The sequence below is a fragment of the Sphaerodactylus townsendi genome, linkage group LG12 (assembly GCF_021028975.2).
Source record: "Sphaerodactylus townsendi isolate TG3544 linkage group LG12, MPM_Stown_v2.3, whole genome shotgun sequence".
NCBI lineage: Eukaryota > Metazoa > Chordata > Lepidosauria > Squamata > Sphaerodactylidae > Sphaerodactylus > Sphaerodactylus townsendi.
Genome location: NC_059436.1, coordinates 34,509,374 through 34,528,850, shown reverse-complemented (window position 1 = coordinate 34,528,850; position 19,477 = coordinate 34,509,374). Strand labels below are relative to the sequence as shown.

The window sequence follows — 19,477 nt, the reverse complement described above, 5'->3', positions numbered from 1 at the left end:
TGGACCCCCTAAACCAAACTGCACCAAACCTTGGGGGTACCATAAAGACAGTTTCCAGATGAAACCCTGAAATTTTGGTGCCAATACATTCAGAAATGTGCCCCCTGCAGGAACATCAACTTGGTGAAATTTGCCCAAGCAATCTGGTTCTGGCATTGAGTTTTCTGTATTGCTGTCCATGGGGGTTGCAGGCTGGTTGGGACATTTCTGAAGGCACAGTATCAAAACTATCTGGAATTATCAGGAGATCGTTCTTTGATTATACCCCCCAGGTGTGGTGCAGTTTGGTTCAGGGGGGCCAAAGTTATGGACCCTCAAAACTGTAGCCCCCATCTCCTATTAGCTCCCATTGGAAACAATGGGGGATGGGGCACCCCCTTTGGGAGTCCATAACTTTGGACTCCTTGAACCAAACCTCACCAAACTTGGAGGGTAGCATAAGGACAGTCTCCTGATGATATGCTGAAATTGTGGTGCTGATATGTCTAAAAATGCACCCCCTGCAGGCACCAATGTCCTGGTGCCAAAAAAATGGTTGTGGTGGAGTGGCCGCCCATGGGGTGGGGGTGGGGGGCATCCAACTCAGGTTTTGCCCAGGGCTACAGTTTGCCCAGGGCTGCCTCGTTACACCCCTACCCTCATACTTTGCTTTGGTATTTTGCTTTGGTATTTTAAATGGTGAATTTAACTGTGTCATCAGAGGTACTTCACAGTTCAAACACTGATCATTGGACAAGTGTGTGAACAGCAGCATAGTAAATGTGGGTTGGGCTTGCTGACTTTCACCTAGGAGTGGAATCACAGGCAGCTACACCCAACGCTGTGCATATCCACTCAGTTGACACTGCCGACAAGTCCATTTGGTAAATTAATTGCCCCTTGCTTCCAAGGATTGGCATATCAATTCTGCTTGCTGCTCTGAAGGTTACAAGCCAGAGAATGATTCTATGACTAAGCATCCCAACTTCTTCCTTGGACTGTAGCCCAATAGTGTGAGCTATCAGACTGATTTATGAACCTAGGGTCTATGTATTGTCAAAGGCTTTCACAGCCAGGGTTAACTGGCTATTGTAGGTTTTCTGGGCTGTGTGGCCATGGTCTGGTAGTTTTAGCTCCTAATGTTTCACGCACATCTATGGCTGGCATCTTCAGAGGTATGTTACGGTTAGATAGGTTTCTCTCCATGGCACACTTACCATGACATGCCTCTGAAGGTGCCAGCCATAGATACAAGCAAAATGTTAGGAGCAGAATGCAGCCACATAACCTAAAAATCCACAACAGCCAATCTACAGACTGATTCAGATCTGACACAAATTCACTAGTCTGCCATAAGGAAGTCACTCTCTCTCATAGCCTCTCCCATCTGCAGTATGTGAGAAATAATGTAATAACCATAATGTAATAATCCATGATATGAGGCAGACCAGTAAAGATTACACAATCTACACAATGTGCTGCAAACTCTTGAAAATGTAATGCATTGTTACTAGGATGACTCATGACCTTTCACCCTTAGTGAAGCAGTGTTTCCACGTGGCCAATTTGCACATCAAGGAAGGAGGGGCAAGGCAGGTTAGGGGAATACAGCAAGGTGAGTGAGAAGAGACCAGTAAGGCACCAACAATTTCGCCTGGCCTGTGCTTCTTTGACTCGTCATTCTTGGGTGTATTTATGGACAGCTCCCAGAGTCACAATTGGCCAAGGCAAAAATCTCAGGTGGGAAATGGAGAGGAAGAAAAGTTAAGCTGTAAATGGATTAAAGGTGGCAGGATACAGGGACGAGCAAGTTTGCATGCACAAAAATGCTGTTTTTGCAACTGATTTAGAAATGATAACACTGCAGAGCAAGCAACCAAATTATGAAATTTAAATGTTTATAGCCATTTTTATTCCTGTTTTCCACACAAATTCACACTGCTGCAAACGGCTGTCCCCAAATCCCCCTTCAATGGCACTCCAGGAAGATGAGAAGCGGAAAGGCAAGACTGTAAGGGTTAAAATACATTAGTCAAAGCAGTCTGAAGGATTAGATCAGTATGGCCACCCTTTTCCCAGAATGCTTTGCCTGAACCAAAAAGCAGGAAATCCCACTTACAGACTAAAGGAAACAATAGCCGTACGTCAGAAAAGGTGAAACAGAAGTATGGGTCAGGGAAGAGAAAGAAAACGAGGGTGGGGAGGAGAGAAAAAAAAATCATGTGTGAGAGACTAATGGAAGACAAAACTAAAAAGCAAAAGAATGTCAGACCATGGCTTTGCAGAGACACAACTCAAGCATGATAACGGAGGGTTGATTGTAGGCATTCAACATGAGCAGAGTTCTGATGTGCCATCTCTATCCAGTGCATCAGGAAACTGAGGCAAAGAAAGTCACTTCAAGGAGCACGAACGACAGCTTAAACAAAGAGATGCAATTCAGTCCTAACAGCCTCCACATTTGCATAGAGAATTTCACACCCTTTGCAGATGCCTTTCCCTGGAGTGGCTGCCACTTTCTGCTGCAATAGCAACACTAGTCAGTGTCTGCACACAGACTTCTGCCCCCAACCAAACACGGGAACGTGACTTGTACCAAGCCAAACAATTGGTCCACCTGCCCTCCAGGGAAATGAACAAAGGTCTTTTCCAGCACCAGAGGTCCTTACATTGGAGCCGCCTGGGATTAGACAATTGGCTGGCTGGTGCCAAGATCACACCTGTACTTTCTGTTATGCCACCCCCCACCCCCTTGAGTCTATCAATCGTCCTTGAAACTTGGGACCCATAAGAAACCTGACTTCACCTCACTCATCTGCTATTCACTTTATTATGGGAACGGGGGGAGGGGGGAACCCGAAGAAGCGGGAAAGTTGGAAATAAATGTAGCTGCAGAGGCCAGGCCTTTATCTCTGGCTTCCTGCAGCAACAATCCTGTCTCGAACCATTCTTGAGTCTCAGTCACTGACTGGAGCAGTGTTTCCCAACCTTTTCAACATCACGGTACCCTTGACCTCACTTTTCATATCTCACTGTACCCCTGCCATCCCCCCTCCCCCCCAGTGCCCCTGCTTGCCACCTGCCCACCTTCCCCTCCCAGAGTGATGGGAAGCACTGGGGGGGGGGGGTCAGGAAGTGGCTGCTGACCTTGGAGAAGGCCCTGCCCTCTGGGCCAGCTCCATGTCCGGTGGGAGACACTGCAAAAGTGAGGGGGGCCATTAGCGTTGCTGCGGTACCCCTGGGACATGCTCACGGCATCCCGGGGTACCATGGAACCCTGGTTGGGAATTGCTGGACTGGAGACAGCATCCTGGTATTTACAAGCATGAGCCCTGCCAAGGGCCCAAGCATCTTTACACAATCTATAAACCCACCGGGCAGTCCAACCACATTGGCAGAAATTTTCACACGTGTCTTGACCTGCTTGGTAACAGCTAACTTGTAAAGGGAGATTTATTGGTTTGGGTTGCTAAGGGAGTGGCTCTACCAGTACAGAGTTCCTCCCTCGACAGCAGCTGCCTGGCCCTTTTCAAAGGCACCAAATTCAACTTCTGCTGCTCAACTCCACAATAGTAACTCCCAGACTCTGCAGTGAGATGGACAAAAACCCGGTGTGCTGCACAAAATGAAATAAAGGTCCCCATGAGCCAGAAGTACCCATCTGCAAAAGAGGCTGCCCAGGGCATTGCTTCATGGACTTCTACGCTGGCCTCAGCTCCTCCTAAATAGCTTCTCAGTTACACAAGGCAGCAAAAAATATCTTTGCAGAACCAGACCAAACTCAGTCTAGGCCAGCATCCAGTTTTCCAAAGCACTGAATGGGCCTTCCAGCACTGTACTTCTTCTGAACATGAAGGCTCCATTCAGCCAACACTCCTAATAGCCAGAAGCTCTTTTTTCCAATTTGGATATCTTAAGTTCTCTTTCAAATTGCAGCCCTTCTGGGCTCTGGGCATTAAGGCAGTCACTGAGGATGAAGCAGAATTCTTGAAATTAAAGGCAGTTACTCACTGAATCTCTGCAGCAGTCTGCAAGTTTTAATTTAGGAAGATAAGGAGAGAAGGGCCTCCACGCCATGAAAAGCAGCCATTCAACAGGTTCCAATACGGACATAGATACTGTGATATGGAAGCATTCACCTGTTGAATTTTGGCTGGTGTCACACTCAAGGCCCTGGGTTAAGAGATAACTGACACTGATCTTTGGGTATACAGGGTAATTCAGAGGAGAAATGACTGCTACTGCTGTGTTAGCAAAGGACTATGGAGCTACTTGAATAGTCTCTCTCCATTCAGCCTTGAAAAATTTTGATTCCTTTCTAGATTCTGGCTCAGTGCTTACCTTCCTTCACAGGGATGGTGGGTTTCTTCTGCCGCAGCCCCAACAAAATGAAGAAGAGGACCAAAGGTATGAAGATCTCGAAGGACAGCACCCACTGAGAACAAGAAAATTATTTTAGAACAAATTTGTCAAGGAACTCAAGGTTGGCCTCTAGGAGGCACAGAGTATCAATCTGTTAACAGATGATGGACATCCCATCTTAGGGAATATCCAATACAGATCCACAGGTTTCAGTCATAGAAAAAATATTTCTCAAAACCTGTTACATGAGGTTTTACATGGAGAGCAGAAGTGGCGTAGTGGTTAAAGAGCAGATGTACTCTAATCTGGAGGAATGGGGTTTGATTCCCCACTCTGCTGCTTGAGCTATGAAGGCTTATCTGAGGAATTCAGATTAGCCTTTGCACTCCAACACACGCCAGCTGGGTGACCTTGGGCTAGTCACAGTTCTGCTGAGCTCTCTCAGCTCCACCTACCTCATAGGGGAAGGAAAAGGAGGGGGAAGGAAAAGGAGATTGTCAACTTCTTTGAGTCTCCTTGCAGGAGAGAAAGGGGGGATATAAATCCAACTCTTCTTCTTCTTTCACCCCTGGGACTTTTCAGTTGCAAAGCAAGTGCTTGGCCACTCAGTCTCAGCCTTTAGCAGATGCCATTCATTCATTTCTATACTACAGAAAAAGTCTAGGGGTGGGGGCTAAACCTATCTCCATGCCTGGTAGATCCCAGCAGCTAAGGCCAAAGACAGAACTTTCCTTTTCCAAAGCTACATCTCAAACTTTAGCTTGCTTCCCATTTATTCCAGAGAACTAGCTAAGAGCCACTGAAAAACAAGCCAGTTTATGTGCAATAAAATATGATGAATTGAGAAGTCCACATTTCAAAACTTGCCTCTGGCGTGATTTTAGGAGAGGAGACTGTAAACCAAACCACCCTCTCAGCTTCCAATGCTCCTCCTCTACCAATTTGCACTACAGGGAAAACTGACCTATAACTAACATGTGAAGACAATGTACATGGAGTGCTTCCACACTCTGTACGGCAAGCACTCCGCACATCCTTGACAAGGATCCTGTTTCTTGGTTAATAAAACCTAGCTGAATTGTCTTGTATAGAAGCATGCGATATATTAAATAGGGAATGGCCTCGTTATAATGTTGGTGCACAAGGTATATTAAGATAAGAGATTTTCATACATGAGCCACGTTTACCTGTTTGCCCTGCCCAACTTCCTTGTCATGGTAGTAACTTCAGAAAAACAACCAAGTTATTCAGGAGCATCTAAATGAAACAGAATTCTTGTAACCCCTTTGAGACTAGCAAGTCTAAAACAAAAGATTCCTGTTCATTTTATCGTCACTGTGGCTAATCTAACAGTAACTTTCCATCCATCAGTTAAGTCTACCCAGCAAACAGGTAACGTATCTTGAATGCAATTAAAAGCTGTAAATCACATGAAAATATGAACCTGCTTTACACCGACTCAATTGTTATCCACACAACAGCTCTCTAAGCTGAAAAGGTCTCTGCTAACACATGCTACCTGAGCTCCTTTAGCTGGAGAAGTCAGCAACTGAGCCTGAATCATTCTGTTCCAAACATATGGAACTGCCTCACAGAGAGTCATAATATAGTCCAGGGGTAGGGAACCTTTAACACTCGAAGAGCCATTTGGACCCGTTTTCCACGGGGAAAGAAAACACTTGGAGCCACAAATAATTTTTGACAGTTAAAATAAAGATAACACTATATATATAGGGTTTTTTTTTTACCTTTTACTCCGCTCATTCTGAGAAGCGCATGGATGTGCCCGCCCTGCTGCCTGCAGGGAGGGCAAGGATGAAGCCGGCGGCTCGACCTCGCTGGCCGCTGGGAAAGCGCCCGCCCCGCTCCAACGGGGAGGGGCGAGAGGGGAAGCCCGCGGCGCGGCCCAGCCGACCATGGGAAGTTGGTGGCTCGGCTCGTGGAGCCACAGTGCAAGGGCAGAAGAGCCTCATGCGGCTCTCGAGCCGCAGGTTCCCTACCCCTGGACTAGCCCAAGGTCACCCAGCTGGCGTGTGTGGGAGTGTACAGACTTATCTGAATAAGCCTCCACAGCTCAGGCGGCAGAGCGGGGAATCAAACCCAGTTCCTCCAGATTAGATACACGAGCTCTTAACCTCCTACCCCACTGCTGCTCCTCCAACACCGACAAAGGCACGCAGTCCACCCTCCACCGCAGCCACTTTCTTCACAGGAAGTGGCTTCAGCAGTCTGGAGATGAATTGTAATTTCAGATCTCCAGGCCCCACCTGAAGATTGGCAACCCTTTTGTGGTAAGGTGTTTTTTTTTAAGCCACCAAGTTATTACAGGTGACTTGCCTGGGCTTTTTGGACTGTGTGGTTTGTGAGATGTGTTGTAGGGAGTCCAGCAGCAATGGGTAAGGTTGGGAGGCTGTGGGCCATGAGGGGAGTGTTGGGAGGTGTTAGGTGGTGGCCGAAAGTGCTGGGAGGCATCAAGATGTGCGCAGGAACCCTTGAAAGGCATTGGGCAGCGAGGGGGGCTGTAGGCAGGCGTTGGCGGCAGTGGGTTGTGCGGGGAGCGATGGGAGGACTCAGATGGCAACGGGGAGCGCTGGGACGTGTCGGGCCACATGTGGGAAACTTTGGGAGGTGTCAGGTGGCTAAAAGGTGGCAAAAACGAAAAACTCCGATGCGGGAGATCAGCCAATCATCGTGCAGGCCTCATGGGGCTTGGGTGGAAATGAGTCCTGCACGACGATTTGCCGGGGTTCGTCATTGCAACATTATAAACGTTAAACAATCATAGGTTAGGATGTCTGGAACTGAACCTTGGACTTTCTGCCACTTAGGAACAGGCCCTTCCCTTTTATCACCTGTTCTTCTTCTGTATTTAACTTTCTGTGTCACAGACTGGCTTGGCTTCACTAACCAGTGCTCAACGGCTGGGACTGCAAACACCCTCCACTTCCAGTGTTCCTTTTAATTACAACTTCAGTAACATAATTCCACCCTAGTTTCCAGACTGAAGCTTTCACCTCATTTTACATAGTCCTAAAGTATTATCCAAGGTAACCAACACCCAGAGAGCTCATAAATCTTCAGTCAAACGAGCTCCCAGTACTTCTTTCAACTCTCTGAAACACTAATACTCCCCGATTCCTATCTTATAACCACTATGCTGCTCCAGCTCTCTGTCTACACCAGCAGTGAATCGGCTCCTTTCAGAACCCCTAAAAACCAGACGCTGGCAGCAGCACAGGCGTATCACTGTGCAGTCTCTGTCCTCCAGCACGGGCCAGTTTATCTCCCCCTGTGCTTGGGAAGGTGCCATTATGGGAAGCAATGATGGGATCTCTTGGCACACAGACCAAAGTGACACAGGCATAACTGCTGTATCGGTTACAGGTTTGCTCTCAGAGAGTGTAAAAGAGCAGCGGCTCCGTTATGTAATCCCAGAGGTCCTTTGGCTTCTCATTCTACTGAGGAGAGGGCGAAGACTTATGCAGAAAGCACCTAGATTACAGCATCGACAGCTTGAACTCTGCCTGCATCTTAAACACTGGAGATACAGAAAATCCACCGTGCATCTGGGAACAGCACAGAAAGACCGTACCCACGGAGCTGCTTAAATATTCTCTTCTCTGGGCTGCAAGATAACCTGAACTGCCAATTGCTCATCAACAAGGTCTCTAGTAGATCAGCAGGTAACAATCCGGTCTTCCCCTTTTATGCCTGAACCCAGATCAGCTAAGATTTGCCATCCCATTCTGTATTTAAAGGCAAGCACTAGGTCATTACTGGACCTCCATGAGGTGACATCACATCACGATGTTTACTAGGCAGATTATGTTTCTGGGGTGGTTTCCCATTGCCTCCCCAGTCATCTACACTTTACCCTCCCGCAAGCTGGGTACTCATTTTACTGACCTCAGAAGGATGGAAGGCAAAGGCAACCTTGAGCCGATTACCTGAAACTGACTTCCGTCAGGATCAAACTCAGGTCATGAGCAGAGCTTTGACTGCAGCTCATCACTCTGCGCCATGGGGGGCCTCTTACTCTGAATTTACTCATATCAATTTATGATTTTGATTCCCACAACTTGCTTTAGAAGCCCATTTTTGTTCACTTTGTGGGATGAAGAGAACAGACCTCTGATCTACTTGCCAAGTAGCCGGAAGATTACATCTGCTAAGAACCACAGCTTTGAGGGACTTCTAGTTGGAAAGCAGGATACAGTCTAACAAATAAATGCATATGACCATAAGTGACGTCTTTTCCTCAAGCTTCTTGTCTCCTCTTAGACTGGAAGGTCCTTGGGCAGAATCCCATTTATAAAGCAGTTTAAACTAAATCAAGTGCCACATGCATTGAGGGCATTTTGCAGTGGGAGGGGACCAACAATAACTTTTAATAGCAACAAGCATAGCAAAGGTTGGGGGTCACAGTCACTGCACATTTCAGCCGACAGCTACACAAGAAGGTTTGCAGCCTCACTGACATGTCCCAAATGTTACATAATTTTGTTTGCAATGCAGTTAGGTTGAACAGCTAGATTCAAATCCTGTAACACCTTGGAAACCAACAAGATTTTGAGAAGGGAGCTCCGACACTCAAACACTCATCCTCCACCCACACCCCAAAATATTGTTGGTCTCTAAGGTGCTTCTAGACGAGATTCCAGCTGTTCTACTGCAAGCCAACACAGCTACCCTTTGAAACAATCACACATGTAATGTTTAACAGACTAAAAGTCAAGATGAACTATTTCTAAAAAATCACTGCCATATCAAGAATCACTCCATTTGCGATACTATATGCAATAAAAATATACTGCGGAACTGGAAAAGGTACAGAAAAGAGCAAAGTGATCAAGTTGGCAGAGCAGTTAGTTTGGAAAGAGAGAGCTGGATCAGACAGGACATGATGGAGGTTTACAAAATTACCCGTGGGGGTGGAAAAAGGGAGGATAGAATTTGGAAGACAACCAATGAAACTGAAGGGCATGAAATCTACAACAGACAATGGAAGGACTTCTTCATGAACACAGGTGTCAAACTCGCCGCCCTCCAGATGTTATGGACTACAGTTCCAATCAGCCCCTGCCAGCATGATGCTGGCAGGGGATTGTGGGAACTGTAGTCCATAACATCTGGAGGGCTGCAAGTTTGAGACCTATGTTCATGAACTACTTAATTACCCTGTAGAACCCACTGTTGCAAGAAGATTAGACAACTTCATGGGTCCATCAATAGCTATTAAGCATGTTGATTGAATATGACCTCCTTGCACAGAAGTCTGCCTCTGAATACCAGCTGTGGGAAGGAAAGAAAAGGGGAAGTCTTTGGCATCTGTGCCCTGCTTCAGGCATACTTGAGACCTGGTTGATCATTATTGGGAATACGATCACTAGCTTGATCCAGGAAAGCTGTTCTTATGTAAAACCGGTGGGCTGGTCTGAGATGTAGGTTCATTTACTTCTGGATAACTGTAACAAAATGGGAGGAAATACAAAGATGGCTCCTCTCTGCTTTTACCTAAGCCATCTTCTATTTTTTCACAACCAGAATAAAGTAAGGCTGGAGTAACATGCTACACAAAAAGATCTTCCTCTGTCAGCAAAATAAGTCTATCTTTGGGCTTGACCTAGTCACGGAAGAGCGTGGCAATTTTTAAAAAGGGAGCTCTAAAAACATTTTAAAAAGAAAATGAGGTGTTCGCTTCATGCTCCAGATGCGCTAAATTCTGGGCAAGTGGTTTGCAGATGAGGAAGGAAATATCCTGACTCATAAAAATGCATCGCTGTGATTACTCAGCACTTTTCTCCAAACTGCTTCGTGCTGCTATACAGAGCGTTGAGAAATGACCATCTTTTTAAGATCTATACACTGGTCTTTGTCATTTGGCAAACAGACAAGAAAAGAAGCAGCAAAACTAACCAGGTCAGCTGTTTTGGGATCACTGGCAACTCTATGCCAGAGTTAACATGAAAAAGAGTCCTGGACACAGCTATACTGGCAATAGCAGACTTAAAAAAAAAAATCAGTGGCTAGTATTACAGATGGCATGGGTTCCCTGCACATTGAAAACTAACTCCAAGCCAGGCTAGATCTCTTCACGTCACATTTATCCTGACCCACTTTGTTCCCTGCTTCATGCTTCCAAAAGTTATTGCGTTATGCTGCTATATTGTTAGCCGGTCTTATGTTTCAGTCCTCTGGTATCGGTGTCTTAAGTATTCTTCAGGTTTTTAAAGATATTTAATGTTTTATAGATGTTTCATTGCCACTTAGGTAATACTGGGAACCATTTGAGAGGGAATATGGGTTACAACTGTCTTAAACAGAGTCCCTTCTCCCAGCTCCTCTGCTATACACCGAAGATTTTTGTGAATGAAAGAGCATTATGACGGTGCAAGTGCCTACCATTAATTTGAAGAACAGTCCAGGGGCTGGCCACTTAACTAGGAAGTAGACCACGCCAGAAAGGACCCCATAAGAGGATGTAACCTACCACTGTGCATAGAGCAAGAATGCAATATGCAAGCCCTACTATCTGTAAATCATAAGGACTAGCATTTTGATCAGCCATCATGACGACCTACTTCAAATTTACCCACTAAGCTATCCTCCTACAGCTTCTCAAAGAGGTTGCAAAGAGAGAGCAATAATTGTGACTTTTTAAGACTAACAATTGCCATTGTTTCATACGCTTCCATCGCAGACAGGGGTCACAGGGCATTTTCCTCTTGAAATGAGGAATGATTCCCTCACCCCATCCCAAGCCGGTGCTTTTCAAGCTTCCTTCATAAAGAGGAGAAGATAAGGATCCACCAGACTTGCTGGCTTTTGACAGCTTTCTTCCAAAGCACCACATCCCTTACAAGACGAACAGGTATTCCTTCAAGGAACAACGAGTTAGCTAACACAGACAGTCAGATTTCCAGCCCAAACAATGCAATTCGGTGTACTAGAAAATTATCACAACAAAAACAATTACACATCATTAACTATATCCAATTCCTGATCACTCAAACACTGGGCATTTTTGGACTCTCACCTGTTTTAGAGTAGTTAGATTCAAATCCAGTAGAACCTAAAAGACCCAACTAGATTTTCAGAGTACAAGTTTCTGAGTGTCAGAACTCCATTCCTCAGGCCTATTTTTTAAAATGAATTTCTACTCCATGTGGCTGAATGAAGATACTTTGAGAGGGCAGCCATATTAGTCTGCAGTAGAATACCTGAAGTAACACCTTAGAGACCAACAATTTTTTCAGAGCTTTTGAGAGTGAAAACTCCCTTCTTTAGGTCCTCTTTTGACTCTTGAAAGCTTATACCCCGAAAATCTACTGATCTTTGAAGTGCTATGGAACTAATCTGACTGTTGTATTGTGGTTCCCCCAGCTCTTCCTGTCCAGGGCTAGCTCCTAAAATCCAGAAGACAGCTACATGAGTAACTTGCCAAAGGCAACAGGAGTGGATTTGTGCAAACATACAGATTCTAGTCAAACCCTCTATATTATAGCTTCAGAAAAATAAATCTGCAGGTCTTCATTTTTGCTCTACTTTCTTTCTTTCTTTGAACCAGTTTTCCTACTAAAATTATTTTTAGACAAAATGTGATATCACACAGGCTTCCATGGGCCTGCACAATTCCATGGGCCTGTCAGAATTATATTAGAAGAAGAAGAAGAGTTTGGATTTATATCCCCCATTTCTCTCCTGTAGGAGACTCAAAGGGACTTACAATCTCCTTGCCCTTCCCCCCTCACAACAAACACCCTGTGAGGTGGGTGGGGCTGAGAGAGCTCCGAGAAGCTGTGGCTAGCCCAAGGTCACCCAGCTGGTGTGTCTGGGAGTGTACAGGCTAATCTGAATCCCCCAGATAAGCCTCTACAGCTCAGGCGGCAGAGCTGGGAATCAAACCCGGTTCCTCCAGATTAGATACACGAGCTCTTAACCTCCTACGCCACTGCTGCTCCATTACCTTTATCCTTTATTACCTTTATCCTTCCTCATTGCTGGCCTTGAAAAGGGATATTTTAAAAAGTGAACCTGCACTCTTGCCTCTTGTCCACAGAACTGATTACAATGATGGCTTTTAAATTTTTCAGCCAAGAGCAGGTTACAGTTCCCAGGTTTAGGGAGGCAGCTGCCAAGAAAAAGGTAATACTCAGAGGGAGGGGTGGCAAGGAAGGGAGGGGAGGGAGGGGGCCCAACATCTGGACATGGCCCACCCACCCTAGCCGAGGGAGGGGAAGGAGAGGGGTAGCATGCAAGGGAGGCGGAGGGAGGGAGTTGGGGGGCATGCAAGGGAGGGGAGGGAGTGGGATTAGATATTATCACATATTTTCAACATTATTTTTGCACAAAAAATGGTGCAAAAGAGCTAATGGAAACAAAATAACTATCAATGGCATCAATAAAAATGAAACTGACTGAAGCCATAGATCACAAGAACATACAGAATCCAAAAGAAAATGAATGACTGTATCAGTTCATCTGAAGCCAAGAAGAATAACCAAACTGGAACACGTAGTCTGGGAACATAAAGCTACAACTGGTAGAGATATTGTTGAGGAAAAAACCCCACAGTGCCTGTAAATAGGAGAGTTTGGATTTATATTCCCACACCTTCCTGTAAGGAGACTCAAGTTCCTTTCCCTTCCTCTCCCCATAACAAAACACCTTGTGAGGTAGGTTCTGAAGAACTATGACTAGTCCAAGCTATCATGTGTAGGAGTGAGGAAACAAATCTAGTTCACCAGATAAGACTCTACCGCTCATGTGGAGGAGTGGGGAATCAAACCTGATTCTCTAAATTAAAGTCCATCTGCTCTTAACCACTACACCACACTGACAGTCAATGAATATCTACTAACAAACACAACAGAAACATCACAAACTCACAATTAAAGGACCTTGTCAATCAAATTGCCAAAACTTGTAGGGAATTACTGCATGCATGCTTTGAAACATCTGCCAGATTAATTGCTGGGAAAACCCAAATCTGTCTTGCAGGCAGGGGCTTCCATGCACATATGGAGAACCTACCCACAAGGAAAGTACCAATCAGCTGCAACCTCTAGCAAGACAATCTAGGCACTGGCATCATGATTACCTTAAGGCCGTGGTGGCGAACCTTTGGCACTCCAGATGTTATGGAGTACAATTCCCATCAGCCCCTGCCAGCAAGGCCAATTGGCCCTGCTGGCAGGGGCTGATGGGAATTGTACTCCATAACATCTGGAGTGCCAAAGGTTCGCCACCACGGCCTTAAGGGAACACATTGGATTCCAGTCCAGGTCTCAAACCATTCCATGAGCAGAATCCGAAAAGATAACCAGCACACTTATCGGGAGGAAATTGTGTTTTATGCCTTTCAGAAATTCCATAGTGGTTAGCAGACCCAGTTACAAATCAAGAGTCCTCAAATGGAATCTTCTCTGCCATAAACTCATTGGGTGCCCTTCAGCAAGCTGCTCTCTCTTACCCTGACAACATGGGCACAACCATCCTGGCCCACCTTGCAAGGCTATTAGGATTATGATAACGCTTTGCACATTAAAAGTACTATACAAATGCTATTAGCCACCTAGTGCACTTTTAACCCCACCCTTCCTTCCAAGATGGTTCAGGGTTCTGCTTTATTCCATTGCCTCCACTGAACAGCCCTGTGAGTTAGATTATGATGAGTGTATGTGGTCAGTTCAAGGTTACTCAGTGAGTTTCAGTTATAAAAGCAGACATATGCAGGAAACAGGGTGCACATTTCAACCACACCAAATAGGCTAAAATTCCCATTACGCAAATCTATTAGCGTATCTGTTAATCCAGTTTTAAACCAACAACCACAAGCCTCCCTCCATACTCTCCCCTGCCAAGAAGGAGCTGTCCCACTCACCAAACACCCTAGCTCTGCTAGCACCATTGTTCTGGGGTCTCCCCCTCCTTCTTGTTTACTAGTTGTTGGGGGAAAAAGGCTCTTACAATAGCACTCTGTCACCATGAAACATTACCACCCACTTTCTTTGCCAGCTCCTACTAGGCAGTGCCAAGTTGAGGACGGGGCAGACTTGGTTTTTGTCTTATAGTTTGAGGCGTCAAGGACATTACAAAGGGTTAGCGATGACTTGGTTTTGGAAGAATGAGGAAGAAAAGGGCTTTACCAAGGTTGTTAGAGCTAGCAGCAGCTATGTGTAGCCCTAAAAAGAATGAGGTGCTCCAAGGCTTCATACCTACAAATAACCCACTGAAGCTGACCAGCATTTCAATGATGGGTTACGGGGAGTGGAGGCCACTGGAGCTGTGGCAGAACTTGAACCCAGATCTCATGGGGTCAGTTACAGCATTCTAGTTGTGAATACTACCCTCAGTTTCACCACAATTACACACAATAGGATTCCCCTGAGTAAGATGATGGTAAAGTCTCATGTCACCCACTGCTACAAGGTAACAATGACCAGGTTTTCACCCACTGTGTAACAGTTACACTCTAAATCCAAATGCCCAAAGCAACACCCAAAGCTGGCTTTGGAGAAAGGTCACGTTAGCCAACTTCTATACCAGGGGTGTCATGCAGCCCAGGGGCCAAATCCAGCTGCTTGAAAGGGCTTATTAGGCTCCCAAGTCAGTTGAGGCAACCTCCCCAGCCCCCACTCGCATTTTGCTCCCAATCTGGCTTGGAGAACCTGTTGCAGGCTCATCAGTCCAGGCACCCACCCACCCTGTTCCCGATCTGGCTGGCACTCACCCACCCCTGCTCCCTAATGCAGGCTCACCAGCTGAGTCAGCCACCCCCCTCCCAGAGCCAGCTACATCCCCCAGTGCCACTTTGAGAATTAGTCCCCCCCCCATCCCCCATGCTGTTCTGGGCTGGCAAGCCTGCTGGGTGCTCACTAGCCATGGCAGCCACACCCATAGGCTGATCTGAGAAAATCATATTTATGTCATATTCAACCCTCATAACAAATGAGTTCAGCATTCCTGGTCTACGCTGTTCATGGTTCTAGATGATCAATAAACCACTATACTGGTTGTGGAGGGTTTTCCGGGCTGTGTGGCCATGATCTAGTAGATCTTGTTCCTAACGTTTCACCTGCATCTGTGGCTGGCATCGTCAGAGGTGTAACTCCTCTGAAGATGCCAGCCACAGATGCAGGCGAAGCGTTAGGAATGAGATCTACCAGACCACAGCCACACAGCCCAGAAAACTCACCACAATCAGTTGAATCCGGCCGTGAAAGCCTTCAACAATACCTTCACTATTGAATATTGTGAATACCTTCACTTTGAAAACTTCATTAGAGATGAAACACAAGATTATGCTACCCATCACTCCACCTCAAAAATCCATGTTGGATTTTTACTTTTCCCTTATACACAATGCACTCATGGATCAAATTTTTGCACTATTTTCTCTTCCCTGACATCTCCTCCCCCCTCCCCCAAATTTGCACTAATATTTACTGTTATTGTTGTATCAACTGCTTTAAAATGGTATAAATAAACGAGCAATAAGGAACACAGCAGCAAAAAAAGGAGCAAAAAGGGAAGGTTCATAATGATAACACAGTAACATATTTGTGTGCCCCTATTATAAACAAAAGTGGGTCATTCTTAGCTTTCAACTACATGGCAAGGAGAATTTAAACTGCTTTGTGAGGAATGTGCCCAGATGGCAAGGCTGAACGATATCTATAAAAGATAAGAAGATGGACAATTTCCTTAAGGATTGGAAACCCTTTACGGACTACCTACTGAAAACATATATGAATAGAGAAATAATGGCAGGATTTGAGATTTAAATGAAAACAAAGGATTGGACAAAATAGATTTAGGAGGACTAAAAGTAAAAGAAATGTAGATACTAACTATAAGCACGAAGCTAGATTTGCGTTCAGATCCATAACAAGGTAGCTGCAAGTCATCATATATGAATGTAGGGATGTCTGAAATGTGTGTGTGTGTTTACTACTATTACTATAGTGGGGGAGGGAAGATTAGATTTGTTTGTTTTTTCATTTTCTTTCTTTTTGTATATGTTGTTTATGTGTGCAAAATAAATCAAAAATTTCAAAAAAACCCCAACCCATTGGCTTTCTGAGAAACAGGGAAACAGAGTGGCTATAAGCATGACCAATGGATGTCCGATTCAAATCTCATCTCAATCATTGATAGTTTAAACCACCTTGTCAACCTCAGTGCTACCAAATAGGCACTGTATAACACTGGCGAAATCCTTACTGCAGGCCTGAACAAAGATGCCAGATATGAAGAGCTTTGAGCACTTAAGAGAAATACTACATAAATATTGTTTCAAGGAGCATAATAAAATCCTCCTTGTCACACAGCCAGACTCCACAGAAAACTGGTTTCCAAAATAGTTAGATGTGGTAGACATATGAAGCATTAAAACCAGTTAACACTGTCTGCCTGTGGCTAGTCTATACTTTTTGTACTGGTTTAACTGTCATGGCAGGCCCCCTGCACAGACATCCTAGGAATTATTTCTCAGTAAGCATGCTGAACATTTTCAGTTCAACATCATTAACTCCACTCACATAACTGTAGTTTCCTCAAGGGGGAATAAGAAGCCATTAGTAAATCAGTTTAAGTCTTTGTTTAAATCAGGATGTGGATGAGATGTACATTTTGACATGGTGGCCGAGACAGAGAAGAAATTGTGAGGTAAAATGTCCAGGATGGCAGAAAGCCTTGTCACAGGAACATCACATAGCACATGATGTTAGCCCTCCTCATTTCAGAAGGGCTGTCCAAGGGTAGAAATACACACAACCGTTTGGGGAGGCAAAGAATCTGTATCCTGAGCTGAGTTTTTACCTCAAGAGTCACAAGGTAAATCAATGTGGAGATGCATCTAATACCTTCACAAGAAAAAAACCAAACAAGTTCCAGCATCCTAAAAGGTAACAGGAAGCTGGCCATTTTCACACATGCACACGCACACAAAACAAACACTTCACCATGTGAAAACAAAAGGCTTGTTTATTTCAACAAATTTTGACAACAATGGTTGTATTCAGAATTTGGGGATCACAATGATACGCTCTGGGGACGAATGGTCTCTGATCTCAAAACATGGCTCCTGCAGGACTCAGAGCCAAACAATCGAATTGAATTCTCTTTAAATGCAAAAATGGAGCACATTACCATAATCCCAGGAATGTAGAATTTTGCATAATCTTTATATTAGAAGTTTTATAGGGATGTATGGGAACATACACACACACAAAGCCTTTGTTGACACTATAAACAACAACAGTACATTTATCAACTGACTAAATCAACTAAAATACATTAAAAGAGACACATTAACATACCCCGGTACAAAGGAGATCAATCAAGGACGTAGGTAAGGGGGGTACCATGTTTAGATCTAACCTCTCTAACAAGGGGAGCAAAGAGAGTCATATATAGGGCATTCTAAGAGTACATGTTGGACTGTCTCAACAGCAGCCATTTTACACCGACATAACCTTTTTTCATAAGGAATATTGTTATATCTGCCGAATGTCATGGCATTAGGCAGAGCATTAAAATGAGCTAGTGAATATGCTCTGCATTGTTTGGGTTCACTCAGAATATACAAATAATTGGCACAGTGATCTGGCCAATCGATGCCCCAAAACTGGAGAGCAGCTCTTCACCCCCTCATGTAACGTTCTTTGTTTCTCTCGTTTTATTAGTGCATTTTTAATTTCATTATAGATTCTTGCAGACTTGGTTTGGGAATTATCAGTTGTTAAGCTTATGCTGCTGAGAATATCCACTAACCATCTTACAGAAGTAGACACAGAGGTTGATACAGAAGGCTATTAGAGCTGGTCTTGAAATGAGTTCGAGACCAGTATCTAAAAGCTCTTGTCCATGCCACTAATTCCATGTTATTTTGTCCAGTTTCTCTACATAAAATAGTGTATGGGACACACCCAGAATACTTCGTTAAAAATATGACCGTGGAGATTCAATAGAAGACTTAATTTGCGTAATCCATATTGAAACTCCGAATAGCAGTTGAGGAGTGATCTTTGCCGCAGGAACAAACTGATGACCACTAGTATAGAAAAAACGAATAGCCTCCGCTGCATTCACCGTAGCTTTATTCTCCGCTAGTTTGAAGTGATGTGCCCAGGATAAATTATACTGAAATAAAAGCCCTAAATATCTGCATTGTTTTACTCATTCCAAGACATGATTCACAGTCCCGTTTTGTTAACACCAAGATTTTGCAAAAATCATCATTTTTGATTTGTCATAATTAAGAGTCAACCTATTAGAATGGCAACAGTCTGCCCTACAATTTAGTAGGCATTTCAGGACTACTTGAGCAATTGACAGAAGAGCAGCGTCATCAGCACAAAGCAAAGTAGAGACATGTGAGGAACCCAATTGTGGGGGGTGTCCATCTATTTTAGATAAAGCTGCAGGTAGATCGTGAAGAAATAAGCAAAATAAACTGGGTGCTAGTGGACAGCCCTGGTTGACCTCCCTATTTACTAAAATGCATAATGTCAGAGTGGAAAGTATTAGATAAGAGTTAGTTGTTAAATAACAAAAGGAGAAACTTGTGGGGGAGCAGGAAGCGTGCTTCCTCATTGGCTGTTGGAACTGGAATCCCTCGTGAATCTCACTCAATTGCCAATACACAGTTAGATATTTCTTCTATAGGGAAAAAGTGGCCTTTTTAGATCATACCCCCAGCTACCCTTGAGGAGAACGCAGCCTAACTTGAACTCTACACCCCTAGTCACACTACATCCTCCTCATCACTTTCCCTTGTCAGCTCCCACCATGAAACAACTACTGGTCTTATAAGAAGATATTCTTTCTATGTTGCCATAGCAACTGAAACAGATTTAGAATGGCAAGCAGCAGCCGTGCCATTTTCTCCCCTTCCCAAAAACTCACATTGTTTTTGGACCCCACCAAAAAGATACAAGGTGTGTGGTGGGGTAGGGAATTGCCAAGTGAGCAGACAAAACGGCCTGACAACTTTTGTGCCTTCAGCACTCAGTTTGTATAAAATCAACAGGTAAAGCTTTTCTCTAGCAATAGAGGTGTGTCAGTTTCTGACATCTTCTGAAGTAGCTGCTGTTAAAGCACCACAGCAGATAATAAATTCGCAATTGTAGAA

At 44.6% G+C, this 19,477-nt stretch overlaps 1 protein-coding gene across 1 annotated transcript in view; it reads right to left on the bottom strand.

The window, feature by feature from the left end:
• The window catches only part of ABCA2 (ATP binding cassette subfamily A member 2), a 90,966-nt gene that overhangs the window by 59,708 nt on the left and 11,781 nt on the right, over window positions 1-19,477 (bottom strand). The window contains exons 2-3 of the mRNA XM_048512004.1: window positions 4,321-4,414; window positions 2,535-2,537 (exon numbers count right to left, since the gene is read on the bottom strand). Coding sequence (XP_048367961.1) covers window positions 2,535-2,537; window positions 4,321-4,414 — 97 coding nt within the window. The remainder of the gene's footprint in view (window positions 1-2,534; window positions 2,538-4,320; window positions 4,415-19,477) is intronic.